Source organism: Cynara cardunculus (genome assembly GCF_001531365.2).
Source record: "Cynara cardunculus var. scolymus isolate 2C chromosome LG 1, CcrdV1, whole genome shotgun sequence".
Classification (NCBI taxonomy): Eukaryota; Viridiplantae; Streptophyta; class Magnoliopsida; order Asterales; family Asteraceae; genus Cynara; species Cynara cardunculus.
The window spans coordinates 15835657-15855586 of record NC_037528.1 but is presented as its reverse complement, the minus strand read 5'-3'; the positions used below and the strand labels follow the sequence as shown (position 1 = coordinate 15855586).

The window sequence follows — 19930 nt, the reverse complement described above, 5'->3', positions numbered from 1 at the left end:
TTATATTTATCTTGATTAGTTTTTATTATAATATTTAATAGTTTTATAAAATATTTTTTTTTACATTTAATTTCATAATTTCTCTCTCTCTCTCTCTCACCTATTTTCTCTGTTATAAAAAAAATATTTTAAAATTTTTATTGGAATAAAAATATCAAAAATCTCCGAAATGGAGATTATATTGAAGATACGACATAAATTCAATATTATTTATTAATGTAATAATGTTATTTGTGATTTTAGTCATTATTTTTATATTATAAAATAAATGAATTCTCATGTAGGTAACTGTTACAGAAGCTTTTGAAAATAAAAAAATTAAGACTGAAAAGTTTTTGGAGCGATGATGTAAAAAGATTAAAAATAGAGGAGATTAATTGTACTTCTATACATTGTTAAATGCATCCTTACATGCTATTTTTCTTCTTATTAAAATACACTTTTTAGTTTTTACATTATCAATACATGACTTGACCTGATTTTGACATTAAAAAAATGCAAATAGCATTACACTTGAAAATTTATATTACTAAGGAATACGAATGGTGCTTGTGGTTTACCAATTAGCATTTGTGCATTTTTAGGATAAGCTAGTTGTAAAAAAAGCCTTATGTTTTGCTTTTTTTACATCTTGGGGCCCTGGTTGTTACTGACCCTTTTTTAAATTAACATGTAACGTTTATTTTTAAAATGTGTTAAAATTTGAAGTTTTATTTTACTTTTGGTTGATAAGAGGTAGTGTTAAAGTCTAAATTCTGAATCATTAGGATTGTTTGTTTTTATAAACTAATAAATGTCTGAATTTGTTTAACTTGTCTATTTTACCAGTTTAAAAATGAGAGTGTTTAATTTATAGATAAATTTATACAAATTCACATATTTATTCATCATCATTATGAAATTTATACCTAAAATATATAATTAGCATTTATTTAAACAAAAATATGTCATTAACATCATTTAATACATTTAGATCTTATTAAAATATATCAATTGAGAGATGTTAGGATCAATTTAGTAATGATCGACTGAGAGAAATGATCGATCAATGTTAATTGATTGAGAAACGTTGTTGTTGAGGGTTTGGAGAAGAATAAGAGGCAAATAAGAGGTTGTTACCTCTTACCAGATAAGAGGACAATATGACATAAGTGCCTCTGAAAAATTGGAAAAAATATACAGTTTGAATAGCCTCACTTACCTCTTAATGAATTAGACATAAAAAAAAAATAAGAGCTTTTTTAGAGGGAAAAAAAACAAATGATTGACTTAGAGATGTTGAAGTGAGGTCTTATTTTATATCTTATTGATTAAAAATGATATTGAAGTTTAAAGTCAAAACTAATAAAACTATTTGTTTTTATAAATTGTAAATGTCTAAATATGTGTAAAACCCTCTGAATAGCTCCATTAAGAGACAATCTCTAATTCACTAAGAGGTGAATCTTGTTTGATAAAAAAAAATTTGTTTCTTAATGATTCTAAAATCCTCTGAATGATTTTGTATCTTGGACCTCCCTTGACCATTCAACGCCTTAATTTTATTCTGAACAATTATCACGTAATTATATTTCATTTTGCACTATAATATAAGAATCTTTTAATCATTCTGAGTTTCTAACCATAATCATTTTAAACCAAACTATTCAATAACTGTCAAACATCCATTAATTGTCCTTTTTACTTACGTGAATATCATAATATTGAATTGACATAAAAAAAAAACCTGAAATAGTTATCAATAAATCTTTGGTAACTATAACACCGATTTTCTACCTATATCATTAACCTATTTCACCTATTTATTTATTATAATTACGAAAATTACATCTAAATATAAAACTGTATTTTATTTTAACCAAAATATACAATGTCTATTTATTCTGATAAAATATCAACCATCAAGAGATTAGACATAATTTGAAGATAAAGCCTATTGTCTCTTTTCTTGTTTATAGACAAAGACATTCCTTCCCTCACCTCCATCTTTATGTTGAAAAAATTAAACTACAAAAGTTGGATTGACTTCAAAGAAATCTCATTGATTTCTTAGAAATAAAACAATCACAAATATACATATACACATATATATATATATATATATATTGGTTCTTATATAATCATTGACATTTATGCAACCAATACAACTTAATCTCAACCGTCCATTTCATTTGATTAATATATGATTTCATAGAAATTTTGATTGTTTTCTAATATAAAGTATTGATCATAATTAATGAACCGTATTCATCTTACATAAATATTCAAATCATGATAAATGAACTCTCATCATTTTCATAAACATCTCAATTTATTGGGGTTGCATTGGTTGTATAAATGTGACGGGTTGTATTTGAAACAAACTCTCTCTCTCTCTCTCTCTCTCTCTCTCTCTATATATATATATATATATATAGGGGCCTAATCAAATGAGAATTGAATAGTTTGTGGTAACTGTGAGATCCAATCTCAACCACAAATCAACGGATAAATTGAGAAATTAATAATTATGGTAGTTTGAGTTAAAATTATAATGAGAGTGCATATTAGGTATTTTTAAAAAACTCCTCTCTCCTCTCTCATCTCTTCGACCTCCAATCTCCGGCCTCCAGTGAAATCGGTATCACAGTATATCACAATGGGCATCACATTGTGTATTACAATGGGTATCACATGTGTATCTTTGTTTTTAAGGTTTGAGTTGGTATCATAGTTGGTATCACAATATATCACAATGGGTATCATATTGTGTATCTTTGTGATTACTTGGTATCTGCCGGATTAATGTTCACCGGAGGCCGGAGATTGGAGGTCGGAGAGATGAGAGAGGAGAGAGGAGTTTTTTAAATACCTAAAATGCCCTCTAATTATAATTTTAACTCAAACTATCATAATTATTAGTTTCCTAATTTATCCGTTGATTTGTGGTTGAGATTGAATCTCACAGTTACCACAAACTAATCAGTTCTCCCTTGAATGGGCCCCAATGGAAATGATATTTCATCAGGGTCGTTCTTTGCGGTGTTCCGCTATGGAAAATTTACCAGGAGCTCAAATTCAGTCATGTACTTTTAATTTGATATTTCGTCATTTCGCTACATACTTATTTTTATTTGTAAGACTTTTTAACATAATATGTGAAAACGTTATGTTTTATTTCACTTATTAATTATTCAGTTAATCTATAGTGTTAATACATGTATAACAGAGGCTTAAAAAAGATTGAAACAACCATATATTTCCCGACACTGATTGTAGGAAATAAAACGTAAAACCTAGAAAATTAATTTAAAACGTGAAAAACATTACAACAATTAGTCAACAAAGAAAATCCCATAAATCCTTTTTTTTCAAAATGAGATGAAAGATGGGAAAACAAGAATCATTCGATTGAAAATTTACAAAAAGTAACAATCTTTTTTTCGATTTAAACATGGTGGACCTGTGAAAGTCCTTTCAACGAGGAAGATGTTGAAAGCAATTACGAAACACACACGTATGTGTGTATATAGTAGTTATCTATCCGTGCACGTTGCTATTCGAAGCATATCGATTTAAAAGACAAGCATTAATGGTTTTGTTTTTTTTTTACAATTGTAATTTACAAAATTAAATTTGGATTTATGTTTGAAAAAACCGGAAAATGAAATCATTTGTAAGAAATCCATTATGATATTGCTTAAAACGTCCATATGGAGCGAGATCTTCTACAACGATTGTTTCATCTAAGAAATCTTGGAATGAGGCCCTATATTATAATGTTTTATTTATATTTTTGCAAACACTTCGGTTTGTTTATAAGAAACAACAAAGCATGATGGGTAAAAAAAGACCAATTAACTTTTATTGTATTTGATCTCAAATACTATTAGCATATGATGTTAATGAATCAATAACAAAATCTACGCTGATATTCATTCAAGAATCTAAGGAAATTCATTGAAGAGGCCATTAAGTCGCTGATAGCTTCAAAACGAAGTAACATCTAACAACAACTCGTCTTTGTTATTTTCAGTTGATGGATCATCTACACATTCTAACCTCTGAAACCTCATTGTGTTGCTCTACAAACAACACCTCAGTCAATTGGACCACTCAAAAACTGGTACAACTGCTTTAAACCACAATTCGTTGGAACAGGAACTGAAGAACATTAAAGTCCTTGCGGTGAGTGCAACACTCACTGGTCCACTTAATGATCAAAGTCAGCTTCATGATTTGACTTAAACCAAGAGTCACTGAAAACCATGATTTGTCAAAAACTTAGTTTAATCCATGCGAAAGAGTACCCTTAAATCACTCCTTAATACATTGTGAAACCAAGGTCATCAGTTCTCTCTACCTTTAATTATGTTCTATTTCCAATATTTGGTCGATTGAGAATCATTTCAATGGTATCATAATGAAAAACGTACCAAAGTCACTACATAAAGGTGGTGGGATGCATTATTGGCTTGTAAATAATGCTTAATGCTTTAAAGGTTGGGGGAGAAGGGTAAATTTCAGAAATTTTAGGAGCTTGACCTTTTATATGCATTGGATGATGGTACATCAAGCAAGTATAAATATATCCAGTGGCGGATCCAGAAACTTTTATTATTGGAGGCACATTTAAGAGTGTCATTTTTTTAAACCAGATAACTCATTCGAACCAATATGATTTCAGGTTATTTGGTTTCCTGATTAAACGATTCAGTTATCGAATAAATATAACTTATTCGGTTTGATTTTCAATTAATTTTTTACTATTTTGGATAAACCGAGACATCATATTGCCATGTACATATTATACTTTTCGGTAAAACCAAAGCAAATGAACACACTATACATTCATAGTTAGTAGCAAAAAATTAGAAGGCAAGCGATCGATAACTTAGATTCAGTTAAAAATGAATCAGATAGCAAAATGTCAAGAAATCAAAAATAAAAGACAAACTAGTAGCAAACCTTAAATCAAAATAACAAACCCAAATTAAATAACAAATTAAAGAATCCTAAATCAAATAACAATTAAGAAAGAGAAAATTAATAATTAACAAATAACAATAATTATAAATCTATAAAACAATAAAATCCAAAAAGAAAGTTGGAAAAAATCAACATAGTGATTAATCAAATCATTAGCATTATAGCAAACAAAATAAGAAAAAAAAAATGATTTTCAACAAATTGAGACTTGGAACTTAAGTACGTTTAATTGATCCTTGAAATAATGACTCGTTGAAGTAAGAATTATAATAAGATGCATAAATTTAGATTTGAAGTCTTACTTTTAATTGTTGGGGGACTATTAATAATTTTTTGGTTAAAAAGAAAAATTAAAACATACCATTCATGCTTTATTTTGGTGTTTATTGAGGATTTGGGGTTATTTTGCTGGGGTCTGTCCCCTACCCCTTCAGTGTGCATCTGCCACTGAGTTTAACTTTTAAATCCAACATTAACCGTTTAAAAATAGATAATATATATATATATATATATATATATAAAAGCATATATATAAATCTCTTTTAGAATATTCTTAAAATAAAGTGTACAATTATTTTTTTATGACGTCATTTTTAAATAAAAATCCGAAAAGACGTAATATAGAAAATGTAACCTTTTAGAAATCAAATTCATAAGAAGATAAAACTATAATGACCAAAAATATGAATTTTTTTTTGAATGAATACAAAATAGCTTTTTTTATGTATTAATTTTTTTATCAAAAAAATATGTAGTTTTATTAAATAAAAAAGACTTAAATGACAAAAAAGAAACAAAATACGATATCTAATAAACCAAAAATAATAAAATCAAAAGACTAAAATACCCCTAATTTAAATGAAAGATTTTTAATACATTTAGTCCTACAAATCTTAGAAATGAAAAAATAATAAGTTTAAATCATAAAGACAAAAATCGAAATGGATGAAAATCGTAGTTTACTTAAATACAAAACAAGTTAATTCGTATGTATTTATAATATTTTAGGTCCATTTTGATGGTATTGACGAGACGATTGTAATTGTGTAATTTATAAAAAAGAAAACGCATTTTTTAAATAAATTTGAGTTAATATACGATTATTTATGTTAATATGGTAAAATTGTAAAATGAAAAAACAAAGAATATAATATAAATTGAATAAATAATTATAAGGATGTAAAATGTAATTTAAATATTAAAAATGATTTTGATTTTCAATATGAAGATGGGGAACGTTGGGAAGTTGTGGTTGGACATGAACAGGAATTTGGCTTTACAACTTGTATATTAAGCTTTAAAATGTGTACCTTTTAAAGTTTTCAAGAAAACCGTAACTCCTCTTTTTTCAATTAAAAGACGTTAATAGATTTTAAACTTGTATTATCAACGACTCAAAAAAGATCTCAAAACTCAAATGAATTTATATACGTTCTTCTTGTGTTTTATATGTTTGTATGTATGTATATAATGAGGGTCGATGACTAAAATTCCATATTAATAGAAGTTGAGGGGCCGTTTCTGTAAATTGTTCAAAAAATAAATTCAAAAGCATCTTTGGCAGTTAGGTCAAACGAAAATGGAGGAAGACGAGAGGAGAGAAGCAGCAATCGCATCATCTGCATGTCTGAACCCTAACTTCAGGCCCTCCTCAGCTGTTTCCAGGGTTCAGCTTTCGAAATTCCAGGTTTATAATCCATTAAAAACGTTGCTATTCTATGGTTGAAATGCTTACGATCTCAATTGCGATTATGATTTTGAGCCGGTGTTAATTCCTGTGACTATCTAAAAGGATCACCAACAATTTTATGTACATTTTCATATGATTTTTATACTTTCTGGAATGGAATGGTTCGTCCTTGACGGCTTGACCACATGTGCTGGACCCAAATTTCTAATATGCAAGTTTGTAGTTGTGAATTAGCCCTTTATGTGGATTTTTTATGTCAGAGGTGGAACCTTACACAGATACTTGCAGATGACTTCATGATTTTGATGTAACCTGTGTTTTGTGATGTGGATTTTCATGTAGAAATTAGATTGCTCATGCTTACTAATTTCCTTCTTACTAATTTGATCTGATTCCGACATAAACAGGAACTGCACAAGAGGCGTTTACAAATAAAAGAAAAATCCAAGATCAAAAAGAAATCAAAAGGTGTTGGTTCATCTGCACACACTTCTTTTTCCTTTCTTGTCATTCATTTTAAGACAGCTTCTCTACAGGGAAGTCATCTGGGCCAAGCAGTTCAGAAGGGAAGGATCATCATGCGGATGGATGTACAAGTGAAAACCCATGTAAAACAGTCCAAGATACAACCAAATATGCCTCATTAGACAGCCATCAAAATAACACTTCGCCTATGCCGAAAGATGTGGCAGCATCAAAGAAACCAGAGAAGCTACACTGGGGGTAATAATGTGCAACTTTTGTTGTTTAAAACTGATTACATTTTTAAGTGTTTATAACTCATTTGGTATGTTCATTTGCAGGCTTGACACAAAAGAAAGATGGGAAAGGAAATCCAACATGTAGTTTTATGCCAGATGCCAGCATTTATGGCTTGTTCAAGCGGAAGAGTTGAGACTGTTATGACTTGTGAGCATGACAAAAAGGCAGATTAGAAACTTTTGGGAAACACAATGATCATAATCTACAAGGCTCTTTCTTGTGGCATCCATTGAACTCATTTAAGTTTATGGGTGTGTTTTCTTGGTTTCGACCTTTTCGTAATGTGAAATTTGTGGCTCATCTGACCTTTTTTCTACCGAATGTGTTCAAGATTGGACCATAATCCCATAATTTGCATGATGATATCTTAAAGCACTGAAAAAAATCCAAGTTCCCTTTGGTTTCTGACTTTCAAGCCCAACAGTTCAAACTGAATCACATCAATAATCAGGTTTGGTTAACGCATTGAGATCTTCTCCTTGTGATCGTGGATCCTACTGTTTGGGATTCACAATGGCAAGGAGATGAGTGTGGATGTATTTGGAGAAAAAAGTTGATTACCGACAATTCTAACCGGTCCCATGATAGAAGTGTGGATTTATTAAGTAACCTGATTTATATTGATGCGAGTCAAATTGCCTGTTGAGCTTTAGAATATTGTAATGATGAATATGCATTTAAAGGATCTGGATAAGCACTGTTGACTGAATGGTTTTTGGGCAAAAAGCTGTCTTCTATATGCATCTTATTGAATACTTCGAGGACCTGAACCTTGTTAATATGGCTAATGTTGTCCAGTATCTTAATTTGCTGCCAATAGCGGTTGCATCTGGTGGCCCTATTGAAAATTGTTGCCGATGTCCTATGCTTTTTGAGGGTGGTCCTGCTTCGTTCTTAACCTTTTTTCACTCATTCTCGAAGAATTTTTTTTTTTTTGAGGCCTCGAGTTCTCTTGTAATTTTTGTTTTTTTTTTTCAAATAAATTTTCCGAGGTTCCATCCCCTTTATCCAAAAAAGAAGTTTCCCATAGTAGCACAAATTTACAATGTGGGCAGATTTTGAACCATGAAGAATAATAAATCTAAACCAGAAAAGTTGGCTGCATAAAGATTAGTGAGCTGCAGAAGCTAAGCTGCCTTATTATTCCAATCAAGATTAGATCAACGCCTAAAATGTGCATATCATCAGATAGCTGGGCTAAGTTCACGCTCGATATCCTCCAACGATCGCCCCTTTGTTTCAACAACATTACCAGCTATGTACATTACTGCAAGAAGACAGATGGATGCAAAGCCCAGGTACACTTTGCTTATGCCAAAGTTTGTTACCACGCTCAAGAAATACAGCCCGATAACAAAGTTTGAAATCTGCTCAACCACAACATAATCATTCGTCAATAAAATTTTCATGAGACAAGAATGAAAAAACAACTGCCATTCAGTAATTTGATTGCACAAGGGATTTAAAGAAGAATATCACAATTCATTAAAAACATAAGACCCCCCCCCTCCCCCCAAAAAAAAGGGTAAATGATCATATTGTTTGTGTGAGAATATGTGGAATCCGGGATTTCTCTCCAAGGGAACCCTTGAGGAGAGAAAAGAAATTCCAACACATATGGAGGGAAAATAGTCCAAATCTAGCCGATATGGGGCTCTAACACGCCCCCTCCAACGGATTGCCCCAGAGGCTAGACAGACACATTGTCCCAGAGAATCGACAGGGGGTTACATTGATTGTACAGATTGCTCCGGAGTGTCCCTGGAGTGATAGACCTCGGTATTGATACTATGTGAAAATATGTGGAACTCCCATATTACTACTCTACAAGACCTCGGTATTAATACTATATGAAAATGTGTGGAACTACCATATTACTACTCTACAAGAGATTCCTTGAGGACAGAAGGGAGGTTCCGATATATATTGTCTATTGAGAAATAGTCCAAGTTTAGTTGATGTGAGACTTTAACATTTGAGTTAAAGATAGAGGACATGTGCCATTTCAAAAACAAAAGTGAAGGTGTATATGCACATAGAAGAATTACGTAAACTTGTATGAATAAAATCTTGATTTTACATGTAAGATGATTGAGACTTACCCAATGCATTCCAAGCGATAAGGCAACTGCCTTTGCTCTAATCCTCGAAGCAAAAATCTCTGGTAGTAAAAGAGCAGGGACAGGGCCAGCACCAAGCGAGAACGATAGCACGTACCTGTGGAATTGATGTCAAGGGCACATGTGGATGGTCATGATCAATGAAGTATATTGAAGAACAAAGTTTCTATAACTAGCCAAAAGCCAAGATGTCTTAAAACTTACAAAACAGTTCCAATAACAGCAAGTGGTCCAGAGTACGGTGCCAAAACTTTCCAAGTGAAGGACAACGAGAGCAGCAACATTGAAATAGCCTTACAAACAAAAACGAGTATGAATGATCTACATGATTTCTAACTTCTAAGTGCAGTATATATCTCTGGGAGATAATTATATGTATACCATTCCGGAAAAGCTTGTCATCAGAAGACTTTTCCTTCCTTGTTTGTCCATCAATGAAGATGCGATCATTGTGCCTGCAATAAAATGAAGATCAGAAATATTTTGTCATTTGCAAGTATCATTGTCATTTGTGATCTCTAATTTGAAAAACCAGAAAAGGGTCATCTGACCAAAAACATTTGCTGCCCCAACGAGAGCGCTGGCTGCTACATCCGACGCCACTCCTGCAGTGCGGAAAACGGAGGTGGAATAGTATACAACTGCGTTTATTCCAGCCATCTGTTGGAACAAGAAAAGGGCTGCACCAACACTCACAACTGCCATACGAGATACATGTAAGTGTTTCATGATATAATGTCAGTAGGCATGTTGCTACAGGTTAAATTAAGTGTTATATATATATATATATATATATATATATATATATATATATATATCACATATAACAATGCTACCTTTGAAGTACCGACCACTGAAAAGATCAAACCAACCAGCATCTTGTTCTTCGGAGCCTTGGCCAGATGCACTTAAGTCGGCCATAACCTCTGCAACTTTGCCCTCGCCATATAATGTTTTTATCGCTTTCTCAGCTTGTCCAATTTTCCTTTGCTGCAAGTAAATGCTCCCAGATCAGTGTTCACGCCACACTAATATATGCAAGAATGCTCACACCACAAAGTAGTTTATGCAAAACCTGAACAAGCCAACGAGGGGATTCTGGAGAAAATGCCATTCCTAATGCCAAAAGAACAGAGGGGATAACTGCAATAGCAAACATCGTTCTCCACCTGGAAAAAAGGCGTAGAGATAAACATTTACTGATGCGAATCAGGGCACTAAAGCTGCTTAACCATAAACGCTTGAAAATGAGGAAAAGCACCATAATGGGTTTCCGGCTAAGGGTAATCCAGCCACCAAAGCTGCAAGGATTCCAACGCAAATAAATAACTGGTTGATAGATCCAAGAGTGCCACGAATTTCGGTTGGTGATATCTAAAAGAAAGGTGTCAGGTGAGAAATGTAAGGTTGTTGAATAGAAAGCTAGAAAAAGGTTGTGAGAAGAGTACCTCAGATATGTATAGAGGGACAATAGCAGATGATATGCCAATTCCAATGCCGGCAAGCAAGCGGCCTACTATCATTGTCTGTACATTTGTAGCCGTAGCACTGAAAAAATTAAATCATATTAGGAGCATCTATGAACACAAAATCATAGGCAATACCGATGGACATGGAGTCTAATTAGAATAAAAAACAGTTCTATGACTTCATGGACCAACTCTCCGTGTGAGATACAAAATCAATAGCAATTATGGTGACAAATGACACAACTAACACAGTTATCATGTCTCATCTGGTTTCTTCCAAAATTTGGCTCATAGAAACATCAGTCTTCAACTCTTCATCTTGGTACAGTTCTGTGTTGTGTGTGTGTCAACCTAACAATTACAGACAATAAAATTGGAAGAATATCAAACCAAAGAAAAGCTCCGATTGCAAGAGGAATTGCATCGAGCAGAAAAGTCTTCGTTCTTCCAAATTGGTCAGCCAGAGAGCCCCCTGTAAATGAACCAACGGTGGCACCAGCAAGAAGCGAGCTAACAACCCAACCTGCATGAAAAACACCCATGAAAAAAAGTAGAATACCATACAGGCAGATGGATAAGCAAACTGATTTCAAGATCCTATCAATTCATAGCCTTCATCCCAGGTGCAGCCATGCGAAGCAAGATTAAGTATAAGGCTACATTATACAATTGTTAACAAGCAAGAACTTCAAAATGATCAAGGTGTGGCTCGAACGATACCTTACGGCCAATGTCCTGCACTTGGATCACATAATCCTATTATTTGATTCATTAACATAAAAATATGCCTTCATTATTGGATATAGTTGTGCTTACAATTGCTTCTTCAAATTTACATCTTTGAAGCAAATCTACGATTCTATATTTATTCTTGATGCAGATTTGAGTATGTGATACAAACCAAGATTTGCAAATACTATGAACATAATTCAAATGGACGAAAAGGAGAAAACTCAAAACATAAATCGCGTTTATCCAAATTATGTAAAACGTGCCTTGTAGAACAGCATTTTCAGCAATACCAAGATCCTTGGCAAGATACTCGAGTGCACCATTGACCACCCTGAAAAAGAAACAGCTTGCAATAATAGAAGCATCATAGAAAACTATGATGTCTAAGACTGATATAAAGGTGCGTACCCTAGATGATATCCGAACAATATGGCTCCCAGACTAGCAACACCAACGTAAGGCAAAACTGATCCAGAAGATTTTGGTTGGCTCTTGAGAGGAGCAACCTCTCCATCTGCATTTTGATTAATGTGCAGCCTTGTTAGAATGTAGTGATTGTATCACAGGCAGTGAATCTAAATCAAATATCTTGATTGTCTAATAATTATGTCAGTTAGGCACTTATGACCACAACTATCTTGGCATATCCATCTTCTGTCTGGTTTTCTTCCTAAAAATGGAGTCGGTCATGCTTTATGCAACATGTTCGTATTACTAAAGTGCACAAGATATACATAAATACTAGCAGACTCTTTTCCTCCTGCAACTATTAGTGTGTCTATTTGTTGATCCCAACGGATCCCTCTGCACTAGAACACCTTAGGCATAATGTGTTTTGGGGGGGGGGGGAGGGAGGGAGGAAGTCTTTGTAGGCAAATACTTCACCTGCATTTTGGAAAGAGGTTCTTTTGGTGACTCCTGAAGTTTTGTTGCACCAATTTTGTACCAACCACAAGCATATCTTAGTAGTTGATGAAGTCTTTTAATATATTACCAACTGGATCATGCCTAATCATAGCCTGAATGCAGAGAATTTTGAAACTTGCAGTTGATAAATACCATTTCGTTCTTCCCCTTGTATCTCCTTCTTAAATCACTTAAGCTTGCCTCGATTGAAAAAATAGCTAAGGAATTCAAAATCCCAAATAACCTTCCATTTTTATGAAGAACAAACTTAACCAAACTAATTTATTCAGATAGCAATCAATTAACTTAACATTAGGTCAAAAAACCAATATACAGAATATTTATGCACATAATTGAATTGAATTGAATTATGAAGTAATTAGACAGCATAAATCCAACAAAACAAACCGGAAGCTTGAGCTTTGATTGATCTGGACTTGACAGAGGAGTGGAACACACTTCCAACATCAGCAGCGGCGCCGAAGCGACCGAGCTCCAAGCCCATATGACCGGAGCTCAGTCGCGATCCGAAAAAAGAATCCCTCGGAGTCCCAATGATGCAGGCAGTGCCTTTTTTGTTGCTGAACCCAGCGGAAGTCGACAAAACCCTACTGCTACGGTTTTGAAGATGGAAACCGCTGCATCCGAAGTTTATAGCTTGCATCTTGAACTAGAAAATTGTTAGTATATGAACAAGGTATGGAAGCAATGCCTGTAATAAACTGAATCAGAGAGAGAAGTGTGGATCTGAATGGAAAGGGAAGGGTTCTTGTTGTTTCCGTTGCTTTGGTGGCACCGATGGTTTGGTAGCGGGAGGGAATTTGTTGTGTTATGGAATGATCCAGTTAGCAAAAAAAGGGAAATTGAAAAGGAAAATAGGTAGGTTGGTTGGATTTTAGCTTACGTAGATACGTGCAGTCGCATCCGTGTGATTTGACTTCCAAAATCCTTCATCCTTCATCCTTCATCCTAATCGGATGACACTCTCCCCTTCTAATTTTACTTTTACTTTTATCCAATCTCCAGATTAACACAATCTCAACATAATATTAATTTATGTTTCTCCATTTTATATTATAATATTAATTAAATTATTAAATTAATTGATATCGAATATTTTATGAAAGATATGAAATATTTTAATAATATAATTGATATTGAAAAAGTTGTTAAGGATGAATATAAATTTTTTATTAAAGATTTTGATATTTAATTCTCATTTTAGAGAATCTATAAGATATGCTCTAATAATTTATTAAATTACATGATTTTCGTAATTTTTTAATTTTTATTTTGATATGTTTCATTGTTATCGATAAAATTCATATTTAAGGAGAGTCTGATTTAACGGAATATCAAAATCTAATGTAATTAGTGACATTTTTTTTGTTTCAATTTAGTCGTCTTGTTGGGATGCCAAATGGGAGGAACTTTAAGAGACATTAATCCAATGTTTAGTTTGTAAATGCTTGTGGATAAGAGTTAAAACGTTATTAAGATTTTAGTTCATTAAAATGGTTTTATATGTAGCAATTTATCCGATAAACGTTTATCGAGTAAGAGTCATTACTCTCACTTGTCAGATAAGACCATTGGTCTTTATCGTCACTCTTACCGGGTAAAATTATCTCAACACTTATTATGCTTATATAATAAAGTAAAGTAACATGATTTTAATTTTAAACAAATTACTCACTGGATTAATATTAGCCTATTCTTATTGTTGGTGGTGGTGTTTTAAATAATTAATTGTAGTTTAGATATGTAATGTAAGGCAAGACAAATCCTTTAGTAATACGAGTATGTAACAACATATGACGTAGATATTAAGTTAAAATGATTAGTACTTTACGCAATCAAAGGTAAATCTAGAAAGTGAGAGGTAAATATGAGACAGTAACTTGTACATCCTGCAACAAACACCATACACTGCTATGGTAAAACCTATAGATACAAGGTTAAATATGCTTTACGTAAAATAGTATCCGTACAGCACAAGAAACAGAGGTTTAAGCTCATTTATTTTTCAAATACAACTTCTGCTACTTTCCATTGTAACAAAAATGTCTTCTTATTTTTCTCATCATTTTTTCTGTTTTTTCATAAATTTTTAAACGGATTACTTCATACCACTACGCTCGTCGACCCATGAAGTTATATCATCAAAAACACGAAGAATCATGTCATCGGGTTCACCTTCAAGAAGTGCATGATAAGCATCATCATAGAGATTAAGTTTCTTGTCCTTACTCCTCGCTTTCTCGTACAAAGCTTTACTGACGGACGGATCTGTTACTATATCAGCTTTTCCGTGCAGGATCAACAATGGCAATGAGACCTGCCACAGCATAGAACACGAGCACATCAAAGATATATAATTAAAGCAGTTGTATAATCATTAAGGTTTTGCGTTTGGTATGCAACGGAATTGGACATGATTGGATGGAACAGGGTTGGACGAGCAAGAGTGAAGTAGGCGGCTGAAAGAACGTACAAGGTTTAAGGGCTTCAATACGATGGGTAGTTTAGTAATTTACCAATATTCTCTCATTTCTCTGATTTTTGTTCCACCTATTTTGGTGAATCATGTCCTGTCCCGTCCCAATCTAAATGTCCCACCAAACGTGAGACAAGAAGTTTTTGTTCTGGCATGTCCAGTGTACTAAATGCAGTTATAGGTTACTTTTTCAAGTTGACTTTCGATCTCTTGGGTCGTGTTTAAGAGCTCCATAGCCGTTCCCAAACGTGGTCTATCCTTGTAAGCGATAACATTATAGCTCGTCTGCATACCATGAACAGTTTAACGATTTGGTTTCAATATGTTCTCAAATAAGTTAAAAACAGCAAAACTTAAAACAAACCAGAGGCTTCTTTTTCGGTTCTCGGAAAGCCATATCAGCTAGATCCTTTTGTGGAACAAGCTTCGATTTTGGGAGAACCTTCGCAACACCTATGAGAAATTGCTTTACTGCCCATGGCGGGACTACATCATCTGCAATCTACACTTATTTTTCCAATTAGTTACATTACTACACGTCAGTTAGTATAGTACATAGAAACGCAAGGGCAGAATAGTACTTTGCACATAGGTGCGACAAGGATTGCGCCATTCCAAAACTCGGGCTGCTTCAAGTGCACCTTCAGAGCCACGGCTCCACCCATCGACTGCCCGAGCAAGAATCTTGGAAGATCACGTAATTCTGGATTCTCTACTACCCAGAAAATTATACTATGAATTTGAATCATTGTTATCATCAAAAGCCTATCTTTTTCTTTTTCTTTTTGGTAACTATAGGTGTCCAGATCAGCTTGCACGTACCTCAACCAATTCCATAGGCCCCTAAAGATAACAGTCAGGAAATCCCAAGTGGCCTGTGGAGACTCATATTGATTGAGCTGGCCCTCGAGGTTGCAACGACTATCTTGATGACTCAACAACTATGATTTAAACCAATAACGGTTCTACTATAAATTGACCCATAGGACCATACCTTTGATTTTTGAATAATGTTCGATAACATCATCTACTAGACTGCTGAAGCTTGGGATGAAGCCATGAAGACCTTCCGAAAGACCAAATCCTGGCAAGTCCATGGCAAGAACTCCGAATCCAGATGAAGCCAACTTTCTAGCAATTCCTGTACATGCCACAGTATTTGATCACAATCTGGATGTCATCAAAACAACGACTTCTAATAGTCGTTAAGAACGCATACCTTCAAAGAAAAACGTGCAGGTGTCTCCATAACCATGGCAGAAACAAATCACGGCTTTGGGAGATCGTTTCTCTGGAAGCCAACTTTTCGAGAAAATTTCCAACCCTCTAGAGTTCACATCATATGACTAGAAAAAACAGGGGACGCAAGATCAAGTGACCATCTGTGTGTTAGAAACTTCTTGAAAACATATTAATATTAACTTAACCGTTGCTTTAAGTTTGGATCGATGAGCTGAATGATGATATAGCTTTTGATGGTTTTACCTCTTTTGTTTTCAATCCATCACACGATGTCTGTAAAACATTTGAAAACAAGCAGCAAGTGTTATTCGAAGTGCAAATATCTGGTTCCTCTACAGGCAACAAATTATTCAAACTTGAACCAAAGATCCTAAAAACCAAACACAGGATTATTATCGTCACTGATCCAACATTTCCAATCTAGTCTCATATATTCTATCAAGAATATGAAATTTGTAGCCAAAAATTCAAACTTTTTTCTAGATATGGCAAAGGTACCAACGCCCTTGTGGCCATGTAGGTTCACCAACGATGTCTCCAAACCATTCATGGTCACCCAGGATCGGTTAGAGCGCGTAAACCAGCCCAGGTACCCACGGTTACCAAAAAAAACAAAAAAAAAGGTATTTTTGCTTTGTCTTTTGCATAACCCAACATTCATCCCATTAATTAAACGCCCAAAACTATTTTACATATAAGTAATCAAAGTTCCAATTATAATTTCCTCAAACACAAATGCAATTCGGGCATTCGGGCACAATCTTGAATCGAATTTTTGTGGCTTCCATCATTTTTGCTGCAATAAAAGCATGAAACAAAAGATCACACCTTTGTGTACCCAATCAATATTTCATATTCCATTGTTGTTAACTTTTCTTGGTCACCTAAATCGATCAATAAATGCATCCAACAACATCCCACTGATCAATCCAATCCAACACAATACCTGTGTTGTCCATTATCAATCTTTTGGACTCAATAAATGCATTCAACAACATCCCCACACCACAAGCAATTTAAACCATCATACTCGAAACAGAAATCGCAAAATTTGCAGTAAATAATCAATCACCTTGAACAGAAGATGGTCAATGTTTAGCTGAACATCCTTGAAGGCCTCACGTGCACGACGCCTAGCTTTCACGTCATCCATGTTGGCATTAAGCGTCTCCTGTAATTCAGGTGTTAATTCTTCGACTTTCAACATTTTATCAGCTGCGATTCCTCTTCTCTTCGCTAAGACCCTAACCCTAAAATCTAACAAATTCGAAAAGGGTTCTTTCAGTCGGAAACGAAGTCGGTAAGTTTATCGAGTTGTTGATGGGGTTTGTTGTTACGATTACCGTGAACCAAGTGTAACCTCCTGGTCAAGTTTCCAACTTTCAATGCCATATGTTGATTATGATTTAAGTAATCGATCTTTTTGTATGTTCCAATTTGATGCAGTGAGAGAAACGCAATCTGGTAACCTTGATGATTGATTCAAAATTGGCAAGCTAGACTAGGAATTTGGAACTTTTTGAAATGGGTGTCCATACTATCTCTAGACTTGCAACCTTGTCATTTGATTATGCAATGCGCAATTTTAGTCCCTTGATCATAGATTCAATTACAAAAACAGTCCATATTTGTGTGGATTAGAGTGTTGGGCGATAAGGAAACCCATGAACGGAAGATGGAGGTCGCATGAATAAGTATGTTTAGATGGTAGAACCAAGTTCGATAGGGTATTGAACGAGGTCTCCTGGGCAGTGTTGGTGGTTGTGTTGATCAAGACAGGTATCGACTCCGCGAGTTGTGCATGCAAAACAATAGCCGAAGCGGGTTTACACACGACTAAACTCGTTTTTCTCTCCTCTTTCATCAAAAAATCCGTCACCATAACATATATTTACTTTAGTAGTGATCTTGCTAGAAAATTACTCTTTTTTTTCACTTACACGACATTTCGTTCCAATCCCGATGTAAACTTTGTTTTAGATTCAGATCAAACATAACCTAAAATACACCTTTTTAAAATTATCTATATAATGTTTTATCATTTATAATTAATTTTTATTTTATTTTAAACTATAAAAAGTTTAATAAAATTTATTTCATTTTCTAAAACCATAATTGCAATTATAAAAAATTACTATACAAAAAAAAAAAAAACAAATGAAACAGGTATTAAATCAAAGAGAATGAAAATAAATGAAAACTTGTGATTTTCGTATGTTGGCATTTGAATGAGAATCATAGTTTATTCAGTCAGCTATATAGATTGTTTGATAGTAGTTTAATTATATAGTAAATGACTTATTCAGTCAGCTATATAAATTGTTTGATAGTTAGTTTAATTATATAGTAAGGGACTTACTCAGTAAACTTATAGGGGAAAGTTTTATGCAGAAAGTCAAGTTTTTTTTTTTAAACTTGTCTCTCCCAACTAAAAAAACATGTAAAGCATTTTGCTTAAAAAGTGAAGTGGAGTCATTTTTTGTTTCGTCGTCGTAATGTAAAAAATTATAGAGTCGTGAATTGTGTCATCGTATCAATTTGTTATGTCCCACCATATATATTTTAAAACTATGATTAAGACATTAGTTTTCTTTGGTAGAGTTGGTTTGCAAGACTTTTCTTCTACCCGAGGGTCAAGTTTGAATTTTGTTAACGTTATTTTCTTAGTTTTTAATTTTTAATTTCTTATGTTTCTGGAAAAAAATTGCAATAAAAAACTTGAATGCAAACCTCACATGAAAAACAATTAACTAGCTAATAGATTTTATTAAAAAACATCCATATATTTATTTCTTATAATCAAATGGTTCACTGTTTGAAAAAAAATCTAGGTTCGTCTCTGGGTCTTGGATTCAAGTTCGGACCCCGTCATGCTCCTTGTCACCAGGTGAGTCTTAGATAGCTCATTCACAATAAAAATCCTTGGGGGTGGATGTTGTGTGGGACCGGTTGGATTGCCGATACTCAATCTTTTTTTTTTGCTCAAATAATAATAACAACCCAATCCAAAAAGGAAAAAAAACATATATACGTCATTAGAGCATCAGTATCATCCAATTCACATATTAGTGTTATATTGTTATCTAACTGTAATCAAAACAACAACAACCAAATCATTCATATTTCATGTGAACAACGAAAGAGTTTTTTTTTTTACATAAGGTGCAACCACTAAAGTTTGGAGTGGGCTCTGAAATATTAGAGTTCTTGATTCCCTCTTTGCCTCTTGCACTCCGGTATACATGGAGACAGATCACACGTTTTAATTAAAAATAAATAAAACAAAACTGAGGTGGAAGTGGTCATTGATCAGAGTCAAACGTCAATAAGTCAAAAAAAGGATGTGATGGTCCTTTTTCTTATTTTGTTCCATCTCCAAACAAAAAAAACACCTCCCTGTTCGCTACCAAACGTCAATTGGCGTCCAACCAAAATCGTCAATGTCCACTACCTCTAACCACCCAACACAGGGCATCGACGACTGTTCCAACTTCCTCTCAGCTTCTCAGGGGTCTTTGTTTCTCGCAATCTCTCGAGGGTTACT

At 33.7% G+C, this 19930-nt stretch overlaps 3 protein-coding genes across 3 annotated transcripts; 1 reads left to right on the top strand and 2 right to left on the bottom strand.

Moving 5' to 3' along the window:
* Nucleotides 1-6427: 6427 nt before the first annotated feature.
* On the top strand, nucleotides 6428-7760 carry LOC112523089. Its single transcript, XM_025132531.1, has 4 exons — nucleotides 6428-6655; nucleotides 7066-7126; nucleotides 7195-7381; nucleotides 7462-7760. Exons 1-4 carry the CDS (start codon nucleotides 6548-6550, stop codon nucleotides 7502-7504), a joined length of 399 nt encoding a protein of 132 aa, XP_024988299.1. The 5' UTR covers nucleotides 6428-6547; the 3' UTR covers nucleotides 7505-7760.
* Nucleotides 7761-8429: 669 nt separating this feature from the next.
* Nucleotides 8430-13473, bottom strand: LOC112525076 (plastidic glucose transporter 4). Its single transcript, XM_025135020.1, has 13 exons — nucleotides 13056-13473; nucleotides 12150-12255; nucleotides 12005-12072; nucleotides 11400-11532; nucleotides 10989-11088; nucleotides 10802-10914; nucleotides 10616-10709; nucleotides 10377-10530; nucleotides 10092-10238; nucleotides 9922-9995; nucleotides 9745-9833; nucleotides 9523-9637; nucleotides 8430-8787 (listed from the first exon to the last, which is right to left on the bottom strand). Exons 1-13 carry the CDS (start codon nucleotides 13309-13311, stop codon nucleotides 8605-8607), a joined length of 1632 nt encoding a protein of 543 aa, XP_024990788.1. The 5' UTR covers nucleotides 13312-13473; the 3' UTR covers nucleotides 8430-8604.
* A 1082-nt stretch (nucleotides 13474-14555) lies between these two features.
* Nucleotides 14556-17850, bottom strand: LOC112517450 (caffeoylshikimate esterase). The gene is made up of 9 exons (XM_025124887.1): nucleotides 17730-17850; nucleotides 17459-17643; nucleotides 16630-16659; nucleotides 16364-16490; nucleotides 16139-16285; nucleotides 15726-15856; nucleotides 15509-15646; nucleotides 15331-15429; nucleotides 14556-14985 (listed from the first exon to the last, which is right to left on the bottom strand). Exons 1-9 carry the CDS (start codon nucleotides 17776-17778, stop codon nucleotides 14767-14769), a joined length of 1125 nt encoding a protein of 374 aa, XP_024980655.1. The 5' UTR covers nucleotides 17779-17850; the 3' UTR covers nucleotides 14556-14766.
* Nucleotides 17851-19930: the final 2080 nt, after the last annotated feature.